A 17,203-nucleotide genomic window follows, 5' to 3' on the forward strand; every position below is an offset into this window, starting at 1 on the left:
CAGGTCAAAAGCTTGAGGCTAGATGCGTGCCTACCTTGGTGGAGTTCTTATTGGGTGCAGTGAGGGGGCAGTCAGGGTCAGCAGGGTTCAGACAGGGTCTATCCATGTAGCCGTGCCCAACGTCTGCCTTCTCCAACATGTCCTCAAAGCCTTCCACGGGGAAGTTTGCCCTTCGTAAGTCCTCAAGGAAGTCCTTGGGGTCAAAGTTGGTCCATTGTAGAGGGTCTTTACCTCTGCAAAGGTGAGAACAAATAAGAGCACTGTGTAACCGTTTTTCATGTTATGTGGCACTTCATTCTGAGGGTAGCTTCCCATTAGTATTAATAAAATTGTCCTTAAATTTCAGCTAGCCACACTTACTTGCAAGAAAAAGCCTGAAAAATGTTCGCCAAGCTGTCCACTGTACACACTTTACAGACAAACTCTGTATTCACCTTTTCAATCACACTTGATTATTGTTCTGGTTGTGTTAGGTAATCGCTTACTGATGACTCTAAAACCTTTCACACTGAGTGCTGATGAGGTCATGAGCTGGAAGGTAAGTGCTATTGCTCTGCCAGTTAGATTGTGGAAAATGTTGTTAGCTCTTGCTCTGTCATGACTCTGTGTTCCATGTACATTTTAGGTGTTTTTTAATTTTTCTAAGTGTTTTCTGTCCCTGTCACGTGTTTACCCCCCTGTGGGATCATTTTTTACTGCAATATAAAGTCCTGTATTTCTATGGAAACAGAACAGCCATGACAAGAAGTAGAAAGAACTCAAAAATGTGTTTTGTGAAGAATCACAAATAAAATGCCATAAATCAAGTGAAAAAAAAAAAAAAATAAATAAAAATAAAGTTGGATTTCTTATCAACGTACAATATTTTTCAAAAATGTCTACAGGTGTAAGAAATATTTGAAAAAATGCTGACTCTACATACTATAGATATTTTACTGCTTATATTTTTAAACCGGCTTCCATACTTTCATATAGTCCATGAATTTTTGTTCTGACTGTTGGTTGCAGCCAATTTACTTGTAGCTTTCCTGCTGCAGAGTGTAGAATTTTTTGTTTTTTTCACTGAATCTGAACAGAGCAGACATTTTACTTCTGGTGATTTTTCAAATGAGGCATGTAGGATAAAATGATTTGGATGAAATATCGTGATTTTAAGTTTAGATTTCGTTAAGTTTCCTGACAGAACAGTTAAAAATCTGACACTTTCATTTTGATTTACTGTTTCTGGTTCTGATAAATGATGTAATTTTGGCGATTATGTAAAGACCACATGCCTTTCAAACCCACTGGTGGGTTTTCTGGGGTTAAATCTGGAGTGCAGGACACTTGCTTTATTAGCCATGCCAACTGATAAAAAGAAGAGAAGGAAAACAAACAATGGGAGAACATAATGTGTTCACATTTGGTTTTGCATTTGTCAAAGTGTAATTACCATCAAACTTTACCATACAGAACAGTCAAACTTCTGAGTGCTGAAAATAATTTCTTTCTTTCTAGGTGACACAAAATAATAAATGGGGATCATTTCCCATCATGCAACGGCTGAATTCCTGCTCCAACCAAGACCTTGTCTCTCTATGCTCTCTATTCCTCACACATTCCAATCTCTCTTTCTCTGAATCTCCCTCTCTCTCTGTCATTCAGACTACATTGTATGTGCTTAACCAGGCTTGGGTTATTATTCCCAGCCTTCCAACCAGAACATAGTAAAAACCTTATTTACCATCTTAGGCCAGTGGGTAACACACACTCACGTCCATACGCGCATTCACATACTGTGATGACAGCGACTCAAGCTGATACACTTTCACACATTGACAAAACACATGTGTGCATTGATGGCAATAGCACACGTTACGTGCATGCACAAACACACGCGGAGGTAAAGTCTGCCGAGTATTACTGTAGCAGCAGGCCATTAGCAACAGAACGGCCAGACAATGGTGTGAGGCCCAGGGCTGGAGAGAAAGTATCGCCAGCGATACGCATGCCAGCAACCACTACAAAAGAGCCTTCAGAGGGGACGAGTTCAGGACACACACACGCACACACACTTGTTCCTCTGTGGTGTCTCTTTGGGTGGACCGAGTGTGTTACAGCAGCTTCGACTAACAGGGTAAAAACACGATACACAGATTCAGATCTCCTTCTTCTCAGTCTTGAGAACAGTCTATACATACTGGTGCTGCTAGCATATATATGCACTAATTTCATAACCGGCACTGATGAGCTCAGCGCTCAAGGTCTTGTTGTCCCCAAACATCATCTCAATCAACTTGCCAACTGTCCTCACAGTAATGAATGCTATTGTGTGTGTCCAATTAGGATTTTTTAATTCTTTAAGCATTTGATCAGTTGGCCATTAGTTTGAGAAGGATTGGTCAACTTTTGATTGTACTTAGACATCCTAAAACACAAATTCTGTCTAGTGTAAAGATTCTTGTACTTACGGGAGATAGACCATTCCAGACTGGAGTTTAGCTCCCTCCCAGAAACAGTCCAAAGGGGTGATGATGAGGCAGGGATGTAACTTTTCTATGATCTAAGTGGATAAACACACATAGACAACAGTGTTAACAGAGAAAAGGGACAAACTGAAAACAGATATAGATTGTACTGGTTATGTTTCCATATGTTCCAAAGAAAGAAAGAAAGAGTGTAAAGGCCATATTAGATTGTTTGCATCTCACCTGATCCATAAAATGAGTTTCCGTGACTAGTTCTCCTGATTTGTAGCATAAGTGTTCTAATTTCCATTGTCTGAAATGGAAAACAAAAGAGTTTCTGTTTAGTGGTTCCCATAGTTAGGATAAACAGAATTAAGAATGCTGAAAATGAGAACAAATCTTTCATCATTATGAAGTACTGTTAGCCAAAACAACATCAAATGCAGGTATGTTAAATAGACAAAATATTAGATTTAGCACATGATAGTGCAGTGCAATGCAAAACAACATCCTGAGAAACTACTCAGAGATTACCACAGTTGATTCTGTGACACAACAAATTAACATTATAGACATCACACATTTATAGCAGGGTTTTTGTTATTTGATTGCATTAAATTGCCCTTTGAGACAAATTGTGATTTATTATGTTTGGATATACAAAACTGATTTGACCTGTCCAGAAGAGAAAAAAATTATGACCAATGCAAACAGACACAAGGCAAGCCTGAAACACAGGCAGATGAGGAATAGCAATGTACCTGTTATAAAGGTAAACATGAACTCTGCTGGCTCGGATAGCTGACTCCAGGTGCTGCAGAAGCGCCTCCACTGTTAGAACATTGGCTCCCTCCTCCCGCGGTGTCTGGATCATCAGCTGAGGGTTAAACATGGCCTCCTCGCCTATCTTCTGCCGCGTGTACTTTAGTTCCTGGTTCACGCGCCCACCAACTGGACAGAGAAGAGCAAATGTGAATTTTAACACCGTGTGTGAACATCCAAAGACACTATAAAGGTGCAGGTATATTGGTTCCATTACAATTATATTTAGTACATTTAAGAGTCATCAAGTTTTTCCTGCGAAAAGATTTCCCCGCCAAAATAATATTTAGTATCGCTACGACTTGTTAAGCATTTCCCACCAAAGATTTTCCTACCAAAAAAAGTCAATTTTTTTAATAAAAAGAAAGACCAAAAGATTCTAACTTGTATATGATGTTTTCACACAACCACAACGTGTGTTTTTGCTGCAAAAAACACTACTACAGTCTGAAGAGATATACAATCCCAAAGAAAACAAAGCAGAACATTGGTAGAAGATGAGTCCCTCTTAGAATATAAGTAAAATCAAGAAATGATTCAACTCCATAGTGGTGGACTTGTGCTTTAAAAAATACACTTAGTTAATTTCTGTTGACACATGGTCACACATATTGCAAAAATGTCAAGAATACCACAATAAAGTCCAAGATTTGTTTTCCATTGTGTTTAATCAGCACTGATGCAGGAATGCATGTGTCCATAAAACCATCACATCCAAACTTTAATAAATAGCTTTTGCTCTAAATTAATAAGTGAAAGTTATAAGCCCTTAACATAGCAGACTTCAGGAGCAAATATCAATCCAACACTGACAGAAGGTGAGGCAGCCTGAACTAGTTGGACTATTCAAACACCCACAAGCGGCATCATGTGTTAAAACATCTGCGACTCAAGCAGTGATCCTCTGTTCTTTCAGCAAAGCAAACCCATCTCTGCGCCTGGCCACGACGTTATCAGACTTGTATCTTAAATAAAAGCACTTAGCTTACAGTGAGCTTGTAAAACTGCAATGGCAAACATCCCAGCTCCTTTGAATCCAGACAAGTAACACTGCCTCAACAAATCCACATTTCACAAATAGCTCAACGTTTCTACTCAAATTTGCTAACAAGTCGACAGCGCCAGAACATGTTGACTGCATATGTGTGTGACACTATGTCTGTGAGTGCATGCGTTTGATAGAGAGGGAGGCTGTCTTCCAGGCTTTGCTCCCAGTATCGTGGTGAGACTAAGCCCTGTGCGTGCGCTCTGAGCTCTGAGCTAGTCCGAGCTACAAAAGCAGCCTTTCAGGCCATTTAGCTGCCCTGCTCCACCCTCGTACAGCCAAGGAAAGCCTGGCAAAGTCTCCCTCACAAACACACACACATAAACAAATGCAGGCAATTGCAGTCATGCAAGGATGGGCAAAGTCTCAAATTTTCAGTCAACGGAATAAGAAAAAAAATGTCCTACAATATTGAAAGCTACACAAGAGCGCATGCTTTGTTGTACTGAGATTTGTGTGCGCGTCTGCATCCTTCAGTTCAGTGTATCTGTGTCTGATTTACGAGCAGAGGACTTGAGCCTTTCCATCATCAGAGACTAAACGCTCGGTGAAAGCTCGAGCAATTTATAGTCATCTTCTTTCACTTGGTCTCGCACACACTCAGACACACACACACACGACATGAAAAATGTCAAGTGAGAAGGCTGACTGTGTGAAAAATCTGTAACATTTTATTACGCCTTAATCCAATTTTACAATTCCGCTCAATTCGTGCAACAGCAGGCATGGATTGAATATTTTTAGTCCATTGTAATGGCATTAAAGTAGAACATAAGCATGCCTGTTCTGCTGGGGTGGACCACCCAGTCAGACCAATGGAACAGCAAGGGAGGGGGCCATGTCTTGGGGCATTAGGAAAACACACTTGATTTCTTTTTTTCTGGACCCAAACAGCATTCCCATCTGATCCTGTCTGAAGGCATGTTTATAATACTCATCATTAATAGCAGGCCTAGGCTAACTGGAGCGACATGCTTTCCACTGCTAGGCCAGCTACACAGCTACGTTACCCCAGCCCTCCTTTCAAAGGAGCACGCATGGAACTGATTAAGACCCGACGCACACTGACAGTGCACTAACAAGTCGACTTGTCTGATACACTCAACGCTCAAAGGCAAAGCTAGCCCGAGGCTCGGTTTAACTGCCGAGAGGAAGAATCGGAACACAGGTACAAAGAAATGAGGCATTTCCAGTGTGTTTCTACATGCATGAAGAGATGAAGAAAGGTCTGACTGAAGAAAGATGGGAGGGCCGTGCTTAGAAAGAACTCACTGTCTGTTCTGAACACTTTCCAAGCTGTGGACTGCCACCCAAAGACCTTGAGTTTACAGCAAGCAGCGAGGAATGGGACAAGTCAAAGGAATGTACTCTCTCTCTACAGGAAACAGCACATTACAGCCTCAGGCTTAGAGAATTCCACACTTCACGAGGTTACAAAGTTTTGGGGTCAACACTCACACAACCTTGGGGTGAAATTAACACCCCAGCTGGACCAAGAAAATGTGTGTGTGCACACACTTTTGCATATGTGCAAGCATGTGTGTGTGTGAGTGTGTGTGTGTACACACAGCTGTGTTTCTTCAATGACACATATTCCCATATTCGCTCTCCTAAGAAAACTGGTTGACCCGAGCATGTGTTGATATGTTGAAGGCGTCCCGCTCCAGCTTCAGCTGCTGTGACCAAAACAAAGTGTCACCGACTTTTGAATACTTCCCATACCAGCTCAATTTCTCACTCACTCGCTTGCTTGCTCTCTCTTCCTTATTCGATCCTTTCTGCATCACCATCTCCTCTCTTGGCACATTCACTGTTATTCCGCTGGTTATTCAATAATGTCCATGTGAGGCCAAAGTTAGGCCTTAAATGTGCTCAACTGCTCAGACAAACATCCAAAACTCACTAAAAACATTTCATTTGTAGTGAAAAAAACAGAAAATTTCACATTTGTAGTGCTGTAACTGCAATTTTGTGGCATTTTTCAAACAACATCAATAATCAAACTTGTCAATAATTAAAGTCTTTAACCAGTTTAGATCTGAAATGCTAATCAGTTTATCAATTACTTTCAATCAGCAACAAGACTTTACCAGTTCCAGCTTTTTAAATGTGGATGTTTGCCGTTTCTTAGTCTTCTGCGATAATTAAATTAGGCTCTGGGAACATGTGATAGAAATGGATTACTACTATAAATCAAACAACTGATCAGTTATTCAAGAAAATAATAAACAGATGGGTGTTAATTGCAGCACTAAATCATTTTTTCCCACTGATCACATTAGGAATGTCCTTGCTTTCAATGAGGAGTTAACGTACGCTGTGCACCTGTGTATTTGTGTAGTTTGTGTAAGCGCTGCGAATGATGGATGAATGAGTAAAATCCAAAATATGAAGAAGAGAAGAGGAGAGAAAAGAGGAGAAGAGGCCTATGTATGTCACTGTAGTGCAGCCCTCAGTGTGGGTATTCAACATGTTGCATAACATTAACCCCTGGTCCCCCCTATTCTCAAAGTAGAGGAATGGGGGGCAGCGGGCACGAAAAGGAGAGAGAGTAGGTTTCTAAGGAACTGACATCACCCCCTTCCCCTTTTCAGCTCTGAACTCCCCCTCCTCTTTATACTCTCATTTTCTCTCTCTTTGCTCTATTCAGCTCTACTCTGTGATTGGCCAGATCATGGTGGCAATCAGCCCGGCCCCCTCTGTCAAAGCCAGCCCCCCCCCCCCCAACTTTCTCTCTTTTCCATGCAACACACAACAGCGTGGCCCCACCCCCTGCACATCTCTTATGTCTGACAACGGAAGCGACCCGCACTTTCAAGGAAAAACATGCACCACCAGCAGCAGTAGCAAACAACTCCTGTAACTCCTGTGTGAGTAATGCTGGTATTAAAGCAAACACAGCACTAGCAGAGAAACAGGACCGACAATGCATCTTTAGCTAGACATATCTGCACGCAAACAGTGAAAATAATGTTTCTAGAATCCATTTGAAGCCCCTCTACATATTATATAACACCTGATCCTAATGTAAGATTGTGCAGGATATCGTGCATGCATATATGAATATACTGTATGTATAGGCATGGGGTTAAACACATCTTTTTGTGTGTGTGTGTGTGTGTGTGTGTGTGTGTGTGTGTGTGCGCGCAGAGAAAGGATTAGCTGGATTAGGCCTCATCTCAGCAGGGACCCCCTGTAGTGAGGAGGAAGCCCCCCAAAACCAGGTCATCTCTCCGCTACCACGTCTACAGCGACCTCCCATACCCTGAGCCCCCTGTACTGCCACCCTACAAACTCAAATAACATGTGCGTTAAGAAAGCTACTTTAAAAGCTACTTCAAGAGAGTCAAATGTGGAAATACAAGCGGGGAAATGTACTTAGAGAGAAAATGTTTTTTTGTATGCAAAACATGTTTTAAACATGGGAATTGACACCTACCGCATGAGGTGTTTTCCAGCAAGGTAATAATTAAGATGGACTATTATCTGCATATAAAGAATAAGTGGGCTTCACATATATGGTTAAGGCTGATGTTGGAGAGCTTTAGCAATACAAGAAAAATGTACAGAAAGCATGAGATAGCACCTCCTCTTAATTATAAGTAAAGTTACATCATTTTATCTTTGATTTGGGATCGCTCAGTCTTTTAGGAAGGGTTTTCCACAGTAAAGCCCCACCTATATATACCTATTTATGACAATACTGGCAGCATACACAGGATATTAAAATCTGAAGACAAAGCTGATTACACTAGGTTAAACTGATTTCCAAGTTATTCAAGAGCCTTGGAAAGAAAACAAAAATGTACAAATCGTATCTCAAAGATGCATTTGTGTTACTGCACAGTCTACTTGCATCACTCTCTCATTTAACTTTGCTTTCTCCCTGTTCAGGTAAACTTTCCCACACTAACCTCACATCACTACCTTCTCTATCCTCCTCCTTCCTGTTTGTCTCCTCCTCAGCTGCTACTGCCAATCCAATGACAGAGCTTTGATCAGTGAGAAGAACCCACCTGTTCCCTTCCTCCACTGTTGGTCTGCTTCTTCTTTGTACCATCTGCTGCCACTGCGTCTGTCCCTCACTTGATCTTGGTTTCTCGGACTCACCCCTGCTTAGATATCATCTGCTGCTTCCTGTTATTGCCGCTATATCATGGCAGACACACTGAAAACTCCAACAAATCTCTGCTATAAGACATGGTGACTTGGTAAACTGGCAACTTACTATAATATTAAGGTGAGATCTGTGTATCACTCCAAACTATGATCCCAACAGGTATGTTCTGTGTGCCCTTGTTGTCTGTAAAATAACATTTGAAAGAAATAATCAGCTCAATTTGTTGTAAGTCTTGAAAACTGAGCAACTTTTCTGGGATCAGAGCAATATCTTAAGCTTTTACTATCTTCTGGACTGCATTAGTAGAACAACCTCCACCATCTACATCTACTATTCTTTTCTTCCTCTATGAAATCTGCAAAATGCTTCCATAGCACTGAAAAAAAATGGTCTTACATTTTTTCATTTTAAAGTTTGGTCATTTGCATTGAGTGCACTGCATTGCTACCCCTCTCCTTGCGCAGGCATAACTGGATTCCACCTTTTTCCTCTCTTTAAAAAATTTTACAGTGAATTTTAAAACTTCTGCTGTCCCTCATGATGTTAAACGTGACTTGAACTCATATTTTTATGCCTTTGCAGTGGCAGAAAGAGCCTGAGCTGCAATACCCATCGCATACACAACATTAAAACTAGTTTTGAATGTGGGCTCTGCAATGCAGGTGTGCACACAGCCACAAATGTGTGATGAAAGGCCTTACTGAGAGCCGAGACCCTATCTGACCCATGGCGAGCACCCCCCCCTCCCCTTCACTCTCTTGCACTCCCCCTCGAACTCTTTTTCCCTCTCTCCTGTCAGCTTTCAAAGAGGAGGGGGCTGCCACACAGAGGGAGGGTAAAATAAGCAAGGTAGAGAGTGGGTGACTATGAAAGAAGAAGGGGAAAAATAAGAGGATGATAGAAAGTAAAAAGAAAGAAATGATACAAACAGAGAGTGGAAGTGCGGTGACGTGCAGCTGTGGCCGAGTGTCTCCTCATGCAGGCGAACACACCGCCTCCAGCACCCCGACCCCTGACACAAATGTGACACCCCAGCTGCCAACCACTGCCCCCCCCCCCCCGAATCCCCACCCATACCACCAACCCTCACCCGCCAACTACAGCATTACCATATGTATGGCTCCCCTCGCCCCTGATTATGCTAATCACCTGTCTGGCCCCTGCAATCCCTAAAATGGGTGTATTTAGCAGTCGGCTGGCTCCCAATGCAGCTTCCCCTGGGCCCGAGGTGTACATTCACACACTCCTCAATGGGCAGATTCTTCCACGTTGCTGCCTTCATTCAGGTCCCTCTCTCCCCTACCAACCCCCCAATGTCCACTCTGAAAAAAAAAAAAAATCCTATTCAATGCCAATGGATTCACAGAGCAATGGAAAGAGTAGTTGGGGAAGAAAACGCTGACAGAAAGTCTGTGTTTGTAGCATGTGCACGCATTTGTTCAGCAGTTGCGGTTCAATTAAATATGATGTATTAATGGAAGCAAGTAGACACATGAGATTTGATGCTACTGTCACTTCGAGGGATTTGAAAGGTGTAAAATCTGCAGATATAGTGTACATTTTGGTGAAGTAAAATAGTAAACATTAAATAATAAACTGAAAAATCTTGCAACAACTGTTACGTCATCTAAAACATTGCCGAGGATAAAAAAAGTGGAAAATCTCATCCTGTTTCTCCTGTCAGTGCCTGTCAAATTCAAGCCAGGTGAGCCTTCTCTCCCTGCTGCATTTACAGCCTTGTGATTGGCCCACAGCCCAGCCATAATAGACCGTGACATGAGACTGAACAGCCAATCTCAACCAGCCATCTCCTTGTCATTTCCTGTAAAGATGACCCGTGATTCCAGGTATCCCAAAATCACACATTCCAAGTGTGAAAAAGAAGACGCAGACAGAAACAGGCAGAGTGTGAATGGAGGAGAGAGAGAAGCCCCAAGAAATCTGACTTTATTTTTCTCAGGTGCTTCATTCATGCATGAAACTTCCATGGTTACCTTATCAGCCATTATTTGTTATCAATATCTGTGCCAAAACAATGCGCAAGAATTGGACCCAAACCAAATCTTTCTATTTTGTTTTCTTTTGAAGAGTGTGAACTTTCCTGGCCACTTTAGGTCAGTGCTATCAACTTTAAACACAACATTAACACATTAAGGCTTTTTCAAATTATTAAGATTAGCATGTTAGCAAACAGTGCCTTCAGGATTGCATTTCTTTCTTCCTGACTTGAAGGCATTCAGACTGAAATTAGCCCCTGGCATTAAACAGCTAAGGGGCTGTGCTCCTTTAGATACTGGTGGGACATGAAATATGATCCAGGAAGTCCAGTTTGGGTCACATTTTTAGCTTTAAAGCTTCTCAGACCCCAGCATTCAGCACAATGGCTTATGATAGTGGACAATGATGGGTAATCGAGGCAGCAACTGTTTTATTACAGCAGTGGTTGGGTCGTATAGATGGTGGTTACAAAGTAGGAATGTGCATTTACATGTATATGATTGCCAGATGATGCTACATTACACTGTGGCAAAAGTAGAGCCAAGTTCAACAGACTTGCATGAATTACAAAGCTATTTTTGTACTATAGCCAGTTTGGACATGATTTAAGTCCAATTTTCTCCTATTAGCTCTGTTTTAATGTCTACCAACTACTGACAGATAGACGTAAGACTGTTCAACAGCTTTTCGCTAATTTTCTCTGTCTCCTGTTTGGTGCTAGACTGTTTTATAATGCAAACAGTGGGAATCAGCCAAAAGAGCAAGGCTGCAGTTTGAAAAATGTAAAACAATGAGTTAAGATTATAAAACCTCCAAGGAGTTAAGGGGAAGTACAGAGTTGGGTGATTATTATCTGAGTTTGTCACTTGGAGCATCCATTTTTGAAATACACAGTCCATTGTCAGAAATAAAATATGCATTAAATGAATCTATGATGCCTGAGTACAAACAGAAATACCCACCTTAACAAACACAGTAAGTGAACCTGAATGTACTTTTGCACTCATTGTGGGCCAGGAAAATGAAAGCGAAACTTAATTTTTTGCAGTTTAATAATGTTTGAAGTTTTTCCCCTATACTTAGTTTGCTATCCTGCATTTAAATATAGGACAGGGTGTGCAAACAGCTACTTCTCTCACTTGAGAAAGTTGGATGTTAATATTTAAACAGAAAACTAGGCAACAATGCAAGAAAAAAAATGGCTCCCATCAAGCCTTGCTGCACATAATAACACCCAGCCTGTTGTGTTGGGTCACCAGCGGCCTCGATGTCCTAATGTTTCCGTCAGACTTGCAGGGAGGTCTCAGGACAAGAGACTATTTCCCTCTGACGCATACCGACTCAATCTGGAGCTCCAAACCTCTCAATCATCTGAGAGAGGAAATGTTATCTCGGTATCTTTATGCCTCGCGTGTGCATATGTGGTACTTGCGTAATTGCTATCGCTGCCAGATTCTATGACGATGCGCGGCAGGAATTGCAATGAACTATACGGCTACGTATGTAAATGCGGTGTGCCAGAGGGGATGAAAAAATTCCAAAGACACACAGACACACACACAATGTTTGCAAGAAAATTTCTCCGCTCTGCAGTCTGAGAAGCATCAATCCACACCCCAATCTCTCTCCTAGTGTACGGTAGGCACCGCAGCCAAAACACAAACACACTACTGCTACTATACTCCTGCTTCTTCCCCTCACTCTGTCTCCCCTTCCAACACACACATACATACATACACACACACACTCTGCCTCTGCTGTTTTGTACTTTCTCCACCCTTCTGGCAGTCAGCGCTGCGAGGGAGGGAAGAGAGGAGAGGGGAAGAGGGAGGGATGGGAGGGGAGAGGAGGGAAAGGGAAGGAGGGAGGCCAGACCACCCTGCTCTCATGGCAGGGCTGAGTGTTTACATTGCCGTGGCTCACTCTGTAATACATCTGGCATTCTGAGGCCACTCTCTCCAGCCAGGGACGGGGGAGTAGTGGTGGTGGTGGTGGTGGGGGAGGCAGGAGAGGGGGAGGTATAGAGAAGGACCTTTCTGGCAGAGAGGAAAAGAGAGGGATAGAGAAGAGAGGGGGGGGGGAGGAGGTAGAAGCGGGGGGGAGGGTAATTCTCTCCACAGTCTCCTGTGGTCGGTCATTCGCAGGGCTCTGGTTTTTGAATAAGAGCGCCTGAAAGAATGCAAAATGTAAACAGAGAGCTTGGAGGCATCTCAGGATGTTGTTTGTGAATGGGAGCAGCGCGCGCACACACAGGGACGCACAGGGATGTAGTCAATGAGCAACTTTTTAAAATTTTATTTCATATTTACTTTCGCCAGGTAGGCCTAATATACACAAAGCTGTTTTCAAATGCTGGAGAGCGAGCTTGAGAAAACAGCGCTGTAAGTCTGTGTACAGTACCAAAGGCGCAATGTTTCCCCACACTAAATCCCTCACCAGCTCGCCTGCACTTTTCATCAACTCGTAAAGTTTAACACAACACTGCTGGAATGTTATTCCTTATACAGAGGTTTAATCCTGTTTGTAGTGAACTGATGAACACAAACTTAATTGAGTCCAGTTTGCAGCGAGCGTGCATGTGTGCGAGAGAGCGAAACACACGAAGACAGAGAAGAGAGATGACTCCTTGTGAGCGTGTTCTGTGCTAACTAGGAAAAAACATTGGGTGTGGGTGAGTTTGTGTGTTTGATTGCTTGCGGCTGCTGAATGAAAGCTGCTGAAGATAAAGTGTGAGGGACAGATTGAAAGACAGAATAAAAAAGAGAAAAAGAGGGCCAACAGAGGAAAACAGATGGATAAAGAGGGGAAAATAGCAAAAAGAAAAAAAACATAGCCTGCCATGCCATCCCTGGTCAACCACCTACTCATTCACAGAACCAAGACTCCAAAGCCTCTCTTCATACGAAAAACTGTGCGTGCGTGCGTGCGTGCGTGCGTGCGTGCGTGCGTGCGTGCGTGCGTGCGTGCGTGCGTGCGTGCGTGCGTGTGTGTGTACACATGCGTCCATGCATGTATCAGTGCTCCCATACACATCAAAAGCCGAATAATTCAATCATGCAAACCACAATCTTCTCAGTGGAGACGCCACATTCAGGGCACTCCTCCTCCTCTTCCTCCTCCTCCTCATCTTCGTCCACAAGAAAGGATGTCAAGACTTCTTCCGCATGCACTCAACATTATACTGCTCGCTTCTCCACTGCCATTACCAGCAAAACAACAAAACAACCACCGACTCTGTCAACTCAGCTCTTAATCACACTAGATACAAAACAGACATGCTAGACGGTGAGGGAGCTGCTTTAAAAAAAAACAACAAAAAAACATTTGGTCCTATCAGAGTGGATTCTGAGACCTTAAATCAGACTCGAGATGCACAAACATAAATACATAAATTTGGCATCATTTTAACTGTTACCATATTGATTCAGAAATATGCTGCAGGCAAAAACAAGAAACACTGTTCTGTAGGACACTGAATATTGAAAACTCTGGAGAATGACTTTAAATGTGCATCTTTTTTTCCCATGTCACTCATGTTTTATAGCATCAAAGCAGAAATAATGACAAACAAGTTGTTATACAGTAATTCAGGGATTAAATCAAAATATACCTCAGATTCACTGCCCTCTGCTGGAGAACAGATGTCAAAAGGTTAACCAAAAATCCATAAAATGAAATACTGAAACAATCAGAAAACAATGCATTCTCTGTAGGCAACATCTGGCTCATGGGATGCAGTCATAGAGTCCATAAATGCACACGCATAGACATACACTGGACACAAACGGTGGCTGGTGACAGCTGCGACTTCTGCTGCATTTCTACCACGTCCTCCCCCTACCGTCACCCCCTTCCACCCCACTCCTCGATGCTGTGAGTCCTCACTCTGCACCCAGGCCACAGGGTGAGTATCAGGTGAGGTTTTAAATAGCGGGGGCCTCTAAGAGATGACCTCAGGGTCTCAGGGGTCTACCCCTGTGGCCCCTGGCCTCTACACTTATGCCCCTCCCTCACCTCGAAGCAAAGCGCTCCGGGACCAAGTCTGTAGCCTTGAGACTACAACCATAACCCCCCATGCCCCGGTTCAGGCCATAAATCTGGGGACCATAAACTCATTTCAACTCGAATCTCTCCTACATATCTCTGCAGAGCTCAACTCCAAGTCCATGTGCGATGAAAACAAAGTACATCCTCCGAATGCCACAAGGCCCCCGTCCTCTCTTTAGTGTAGGCTAAATCTTCAGGCTAACCGCAACTCAGCCTAGATTACAGTACAGCTCCAGCTCATCTGCTTCAGCCCCGGTTTCAACTTCAACCCTCGCACAGAGCTCAAAGCTTCAAAAGCCCCATTTCCAAACCTTCTCCTCCTTTTTTACCTTCTCTCCCCCATCAACACAGCCCCATAATCTGCAGCCCCTCACTCTCAGCACAGAAACAAAGTGAAAGCGTGAGGGGCTGTCCTACAGGAAGGCCAATGTTTATGTGATACTGTTTTAATTAGGGGCAGGCAGTGCTCCTATTTTCTTTACAATTTGGCCTGTGTTTGCCTTAAGCTAGAATGCCAAGGGATGGCTCCGTTTTCCATTTGTAGCCAGGAGGAACTGAAAAAGGGTCTTATTCCTCTCTTCTACGTCCCTGCTCCCCGAATGTGGCTTATACTTAATCACCACAAGATCATCCAGAATCATCTGCAATTTGAAACCAAGGATGTATCTAAAGTCAAACACAAGCCAAAAGGCATGAGTTTGGACATTGAGGGAAGCACAGAGAGGGCCTCGAGCCACATTTGTGTGTTGGGGAGATCAAGATAGGACGCCACAATACTACAACTTCCGGTTTGAACTAATCATTTCCTCTGAGCACCACAGTGGATATAAACACAGAGTTGGTCTGCAGTGAGGATGCCTTGAATACACGCCACTGCCACTTTTATGTTTCTCGGAAGGGAAGCTTTAAAAAATATTATCATCCCCTGTTTGGTTAGCAACGTACAAACCCCCATAGATCCTCGGAGGTTTGACACAATCGCCTCTTTGTGCGAGCATGCGTCTCGCTCCCAATTGGTCTCTGTCACTTTGTCTAATAAACAGAACTTCCTGTGTCTGAGTATTTATAAACAGTGCTGAGTGAGCACTGTGTGAGAAGAGACAATCCCTGCGAAAGCTGCGGCACGTGACAGCATGTAGAATAAACACACTGGCCAGCTCTGGTGCAGAGCTAATGGTGGTCCTCTGCAGACCTCAGCTGCTTTTTGGCACCACCAGAAAGCAGGTGACGAGAGACACGACACGAGATCATAAAACGTAAACGCAGCTCCGGCCAATCCTACAGCAACCGATAGATCTAATATGAGCCGGCTGTATTGTATGTGTGCGTGCATGCGCAGGCCACACAGCTTCCAGGCAGGGTCGTCCACGGGTCGCCTGCGGAGGGCAGTTCCAAATGAAACATAAACAGCCGCTCTGTCCTCTCCTCCTCTCTCCTCTTTTTCCTCTCGGACGATGGGCTAGTCCCCCAGCACGGCCCAACACAGCGTTCCACGGTCCAGGCAGAACTAATCTATCCCTCAGCTGTGCAGTCTAATCTAAACAAACAGCTCTCTCCCTACCAACATCTGGAACCCCTCACGTACCGGGACCTAGGAAACCACCGCAGCCCTGTCTCTTAGACAGTGTCTGTGTGTGTAGGAGCAGGTCTCTGTGTATCCCTGTGAGCCTGTATGAGGCCAAGCTGTGGATGTCTAGCAGAGGTCACAAACACTGCACGAGTGTCAGCCAGGTTCACCATAAAACTAGTCTCTGCTGTCAATGCCAAAACCACATGGTTAAACATGAAATACAAAAGAGTGAAAAAAGGCTGTTTATAATGATGAATTTTGAACATTCTAAATTTGACGTAACATTCTGGATTTGTGTCAGCTGCACACTAGGGCAGGTAGATACTTAAAACATCTCAGAATAGTGACAAATACAAATCACAGAGTCTGTACTGATTTGATATTAAGTTTGACAAACGCAACAAAACTGTTTATAAAATGAGGAAAGTCAGAGAAATCCACACATCCTCACATTTGACAAGCTGCAACAGGCCATTTTTGCTTCTCACTAAACAAAAGTCCATCCAAACTATGTTTTTCTGTACCAGACATTTACCACCTATTGACTTAAAATGTGGCTGTTTCCTAGTTTGCTGCTTCATGAAGCAGCTGTTAGACGCTCTTGTTGCAAAGTAAATTGTTGGCAAAAAGTTTTTTCAAAGTGCCAAAAGGTATCAACACCTCAAAACTCAATTTAATACACTTACATACTGTCCTTTCACATGTTTAGTATCTTCTAAATAGTAAGTTTTCCGAATGGTTTTTGAAGGACAGTAGTGTTAGAAGGATGAGAAAATATTGACAAAAATGTGTTTAAAAGTTACCAAGCCCAAAGTGATGTCCTTCAATTTCTTGTTTAGTTTTCTGTTAAAAATCCCCAAAATATTCAGTTTAAAATTAACTGAAATGGGGAAAACCACATGGGTCGTCGTCAAAAAGCAGACTGATCTCAGCAAATGTTTGCTTACTTAATTTAATAAACAGTGATGAATAATCAGCAGTTACTTCTCTGTTCTGATCAGTTTCCACAGTATAGCAGCAAAGGATGCTTTGATGAGTCTCTAGTATTGTTCAGTTTCTTCTGGTGGCCCTCGCTGTGGTGTACATGACCGTGGTCTGGCATGTGAAAAGGGTGTGAAAACAGTGTGATCCTCTGAGCACAATCATGAGTCCTG

At 43.0% G+C, this 17,203-nt stretch overlaps 1 protein-coding gene across 2 annotated transcripts in view; it reads right to left on the reverse strand.

Moving 5' to 3' along the window:
* ptch1 (patched 1) overlaps nucleotides 1-17,203 on the reverse strand; it is a 54,041-nt gene that overhangs the window by 32,133 nt on the left and 4,705 nt on the right. For both annotated transcript variants that reach the window (XM_023282452.3, XM_023282451.3), the window contains exons 3-6: nucleotides 3,209-3,398; nucleotides 2,691-2,760; nucleotides 2,451-2,542; nucleotides 35-233 (exon numbers count right to left, since the gene is read on the reverse strand). In XM_023282452.3, the coding sequence (XP_023138220.2) occupies nucleotides 35-233; nucleotides 2,451-2,542; nucleotides 2,691-2,760; nucleotides 3,209-3,398 (551 nt within the window). The remainder of the gene's footprint in view (nucleotides 1-34; nucleotides 234-2,450; nucleotides 2,543-2,690; nucleotides 2,761-3,208; nucleotides 3,399-17,203) is intronic.

Source organism: Amphiprion ocellaris, chromosome 6, assembly GCF_022539595.1.
Source record: "Amphiprion ocellaris isolate individual 3 ecotype Okinawa chromosome 6, ASM2253959v1, whole genome shotgun sequence".
Taxonomy (NCBI): Eukaryota; Metazoa; Chordata; class Actinopteri; family Pomacentridae; genus Amphiprion; species Amphiprion ocellaris.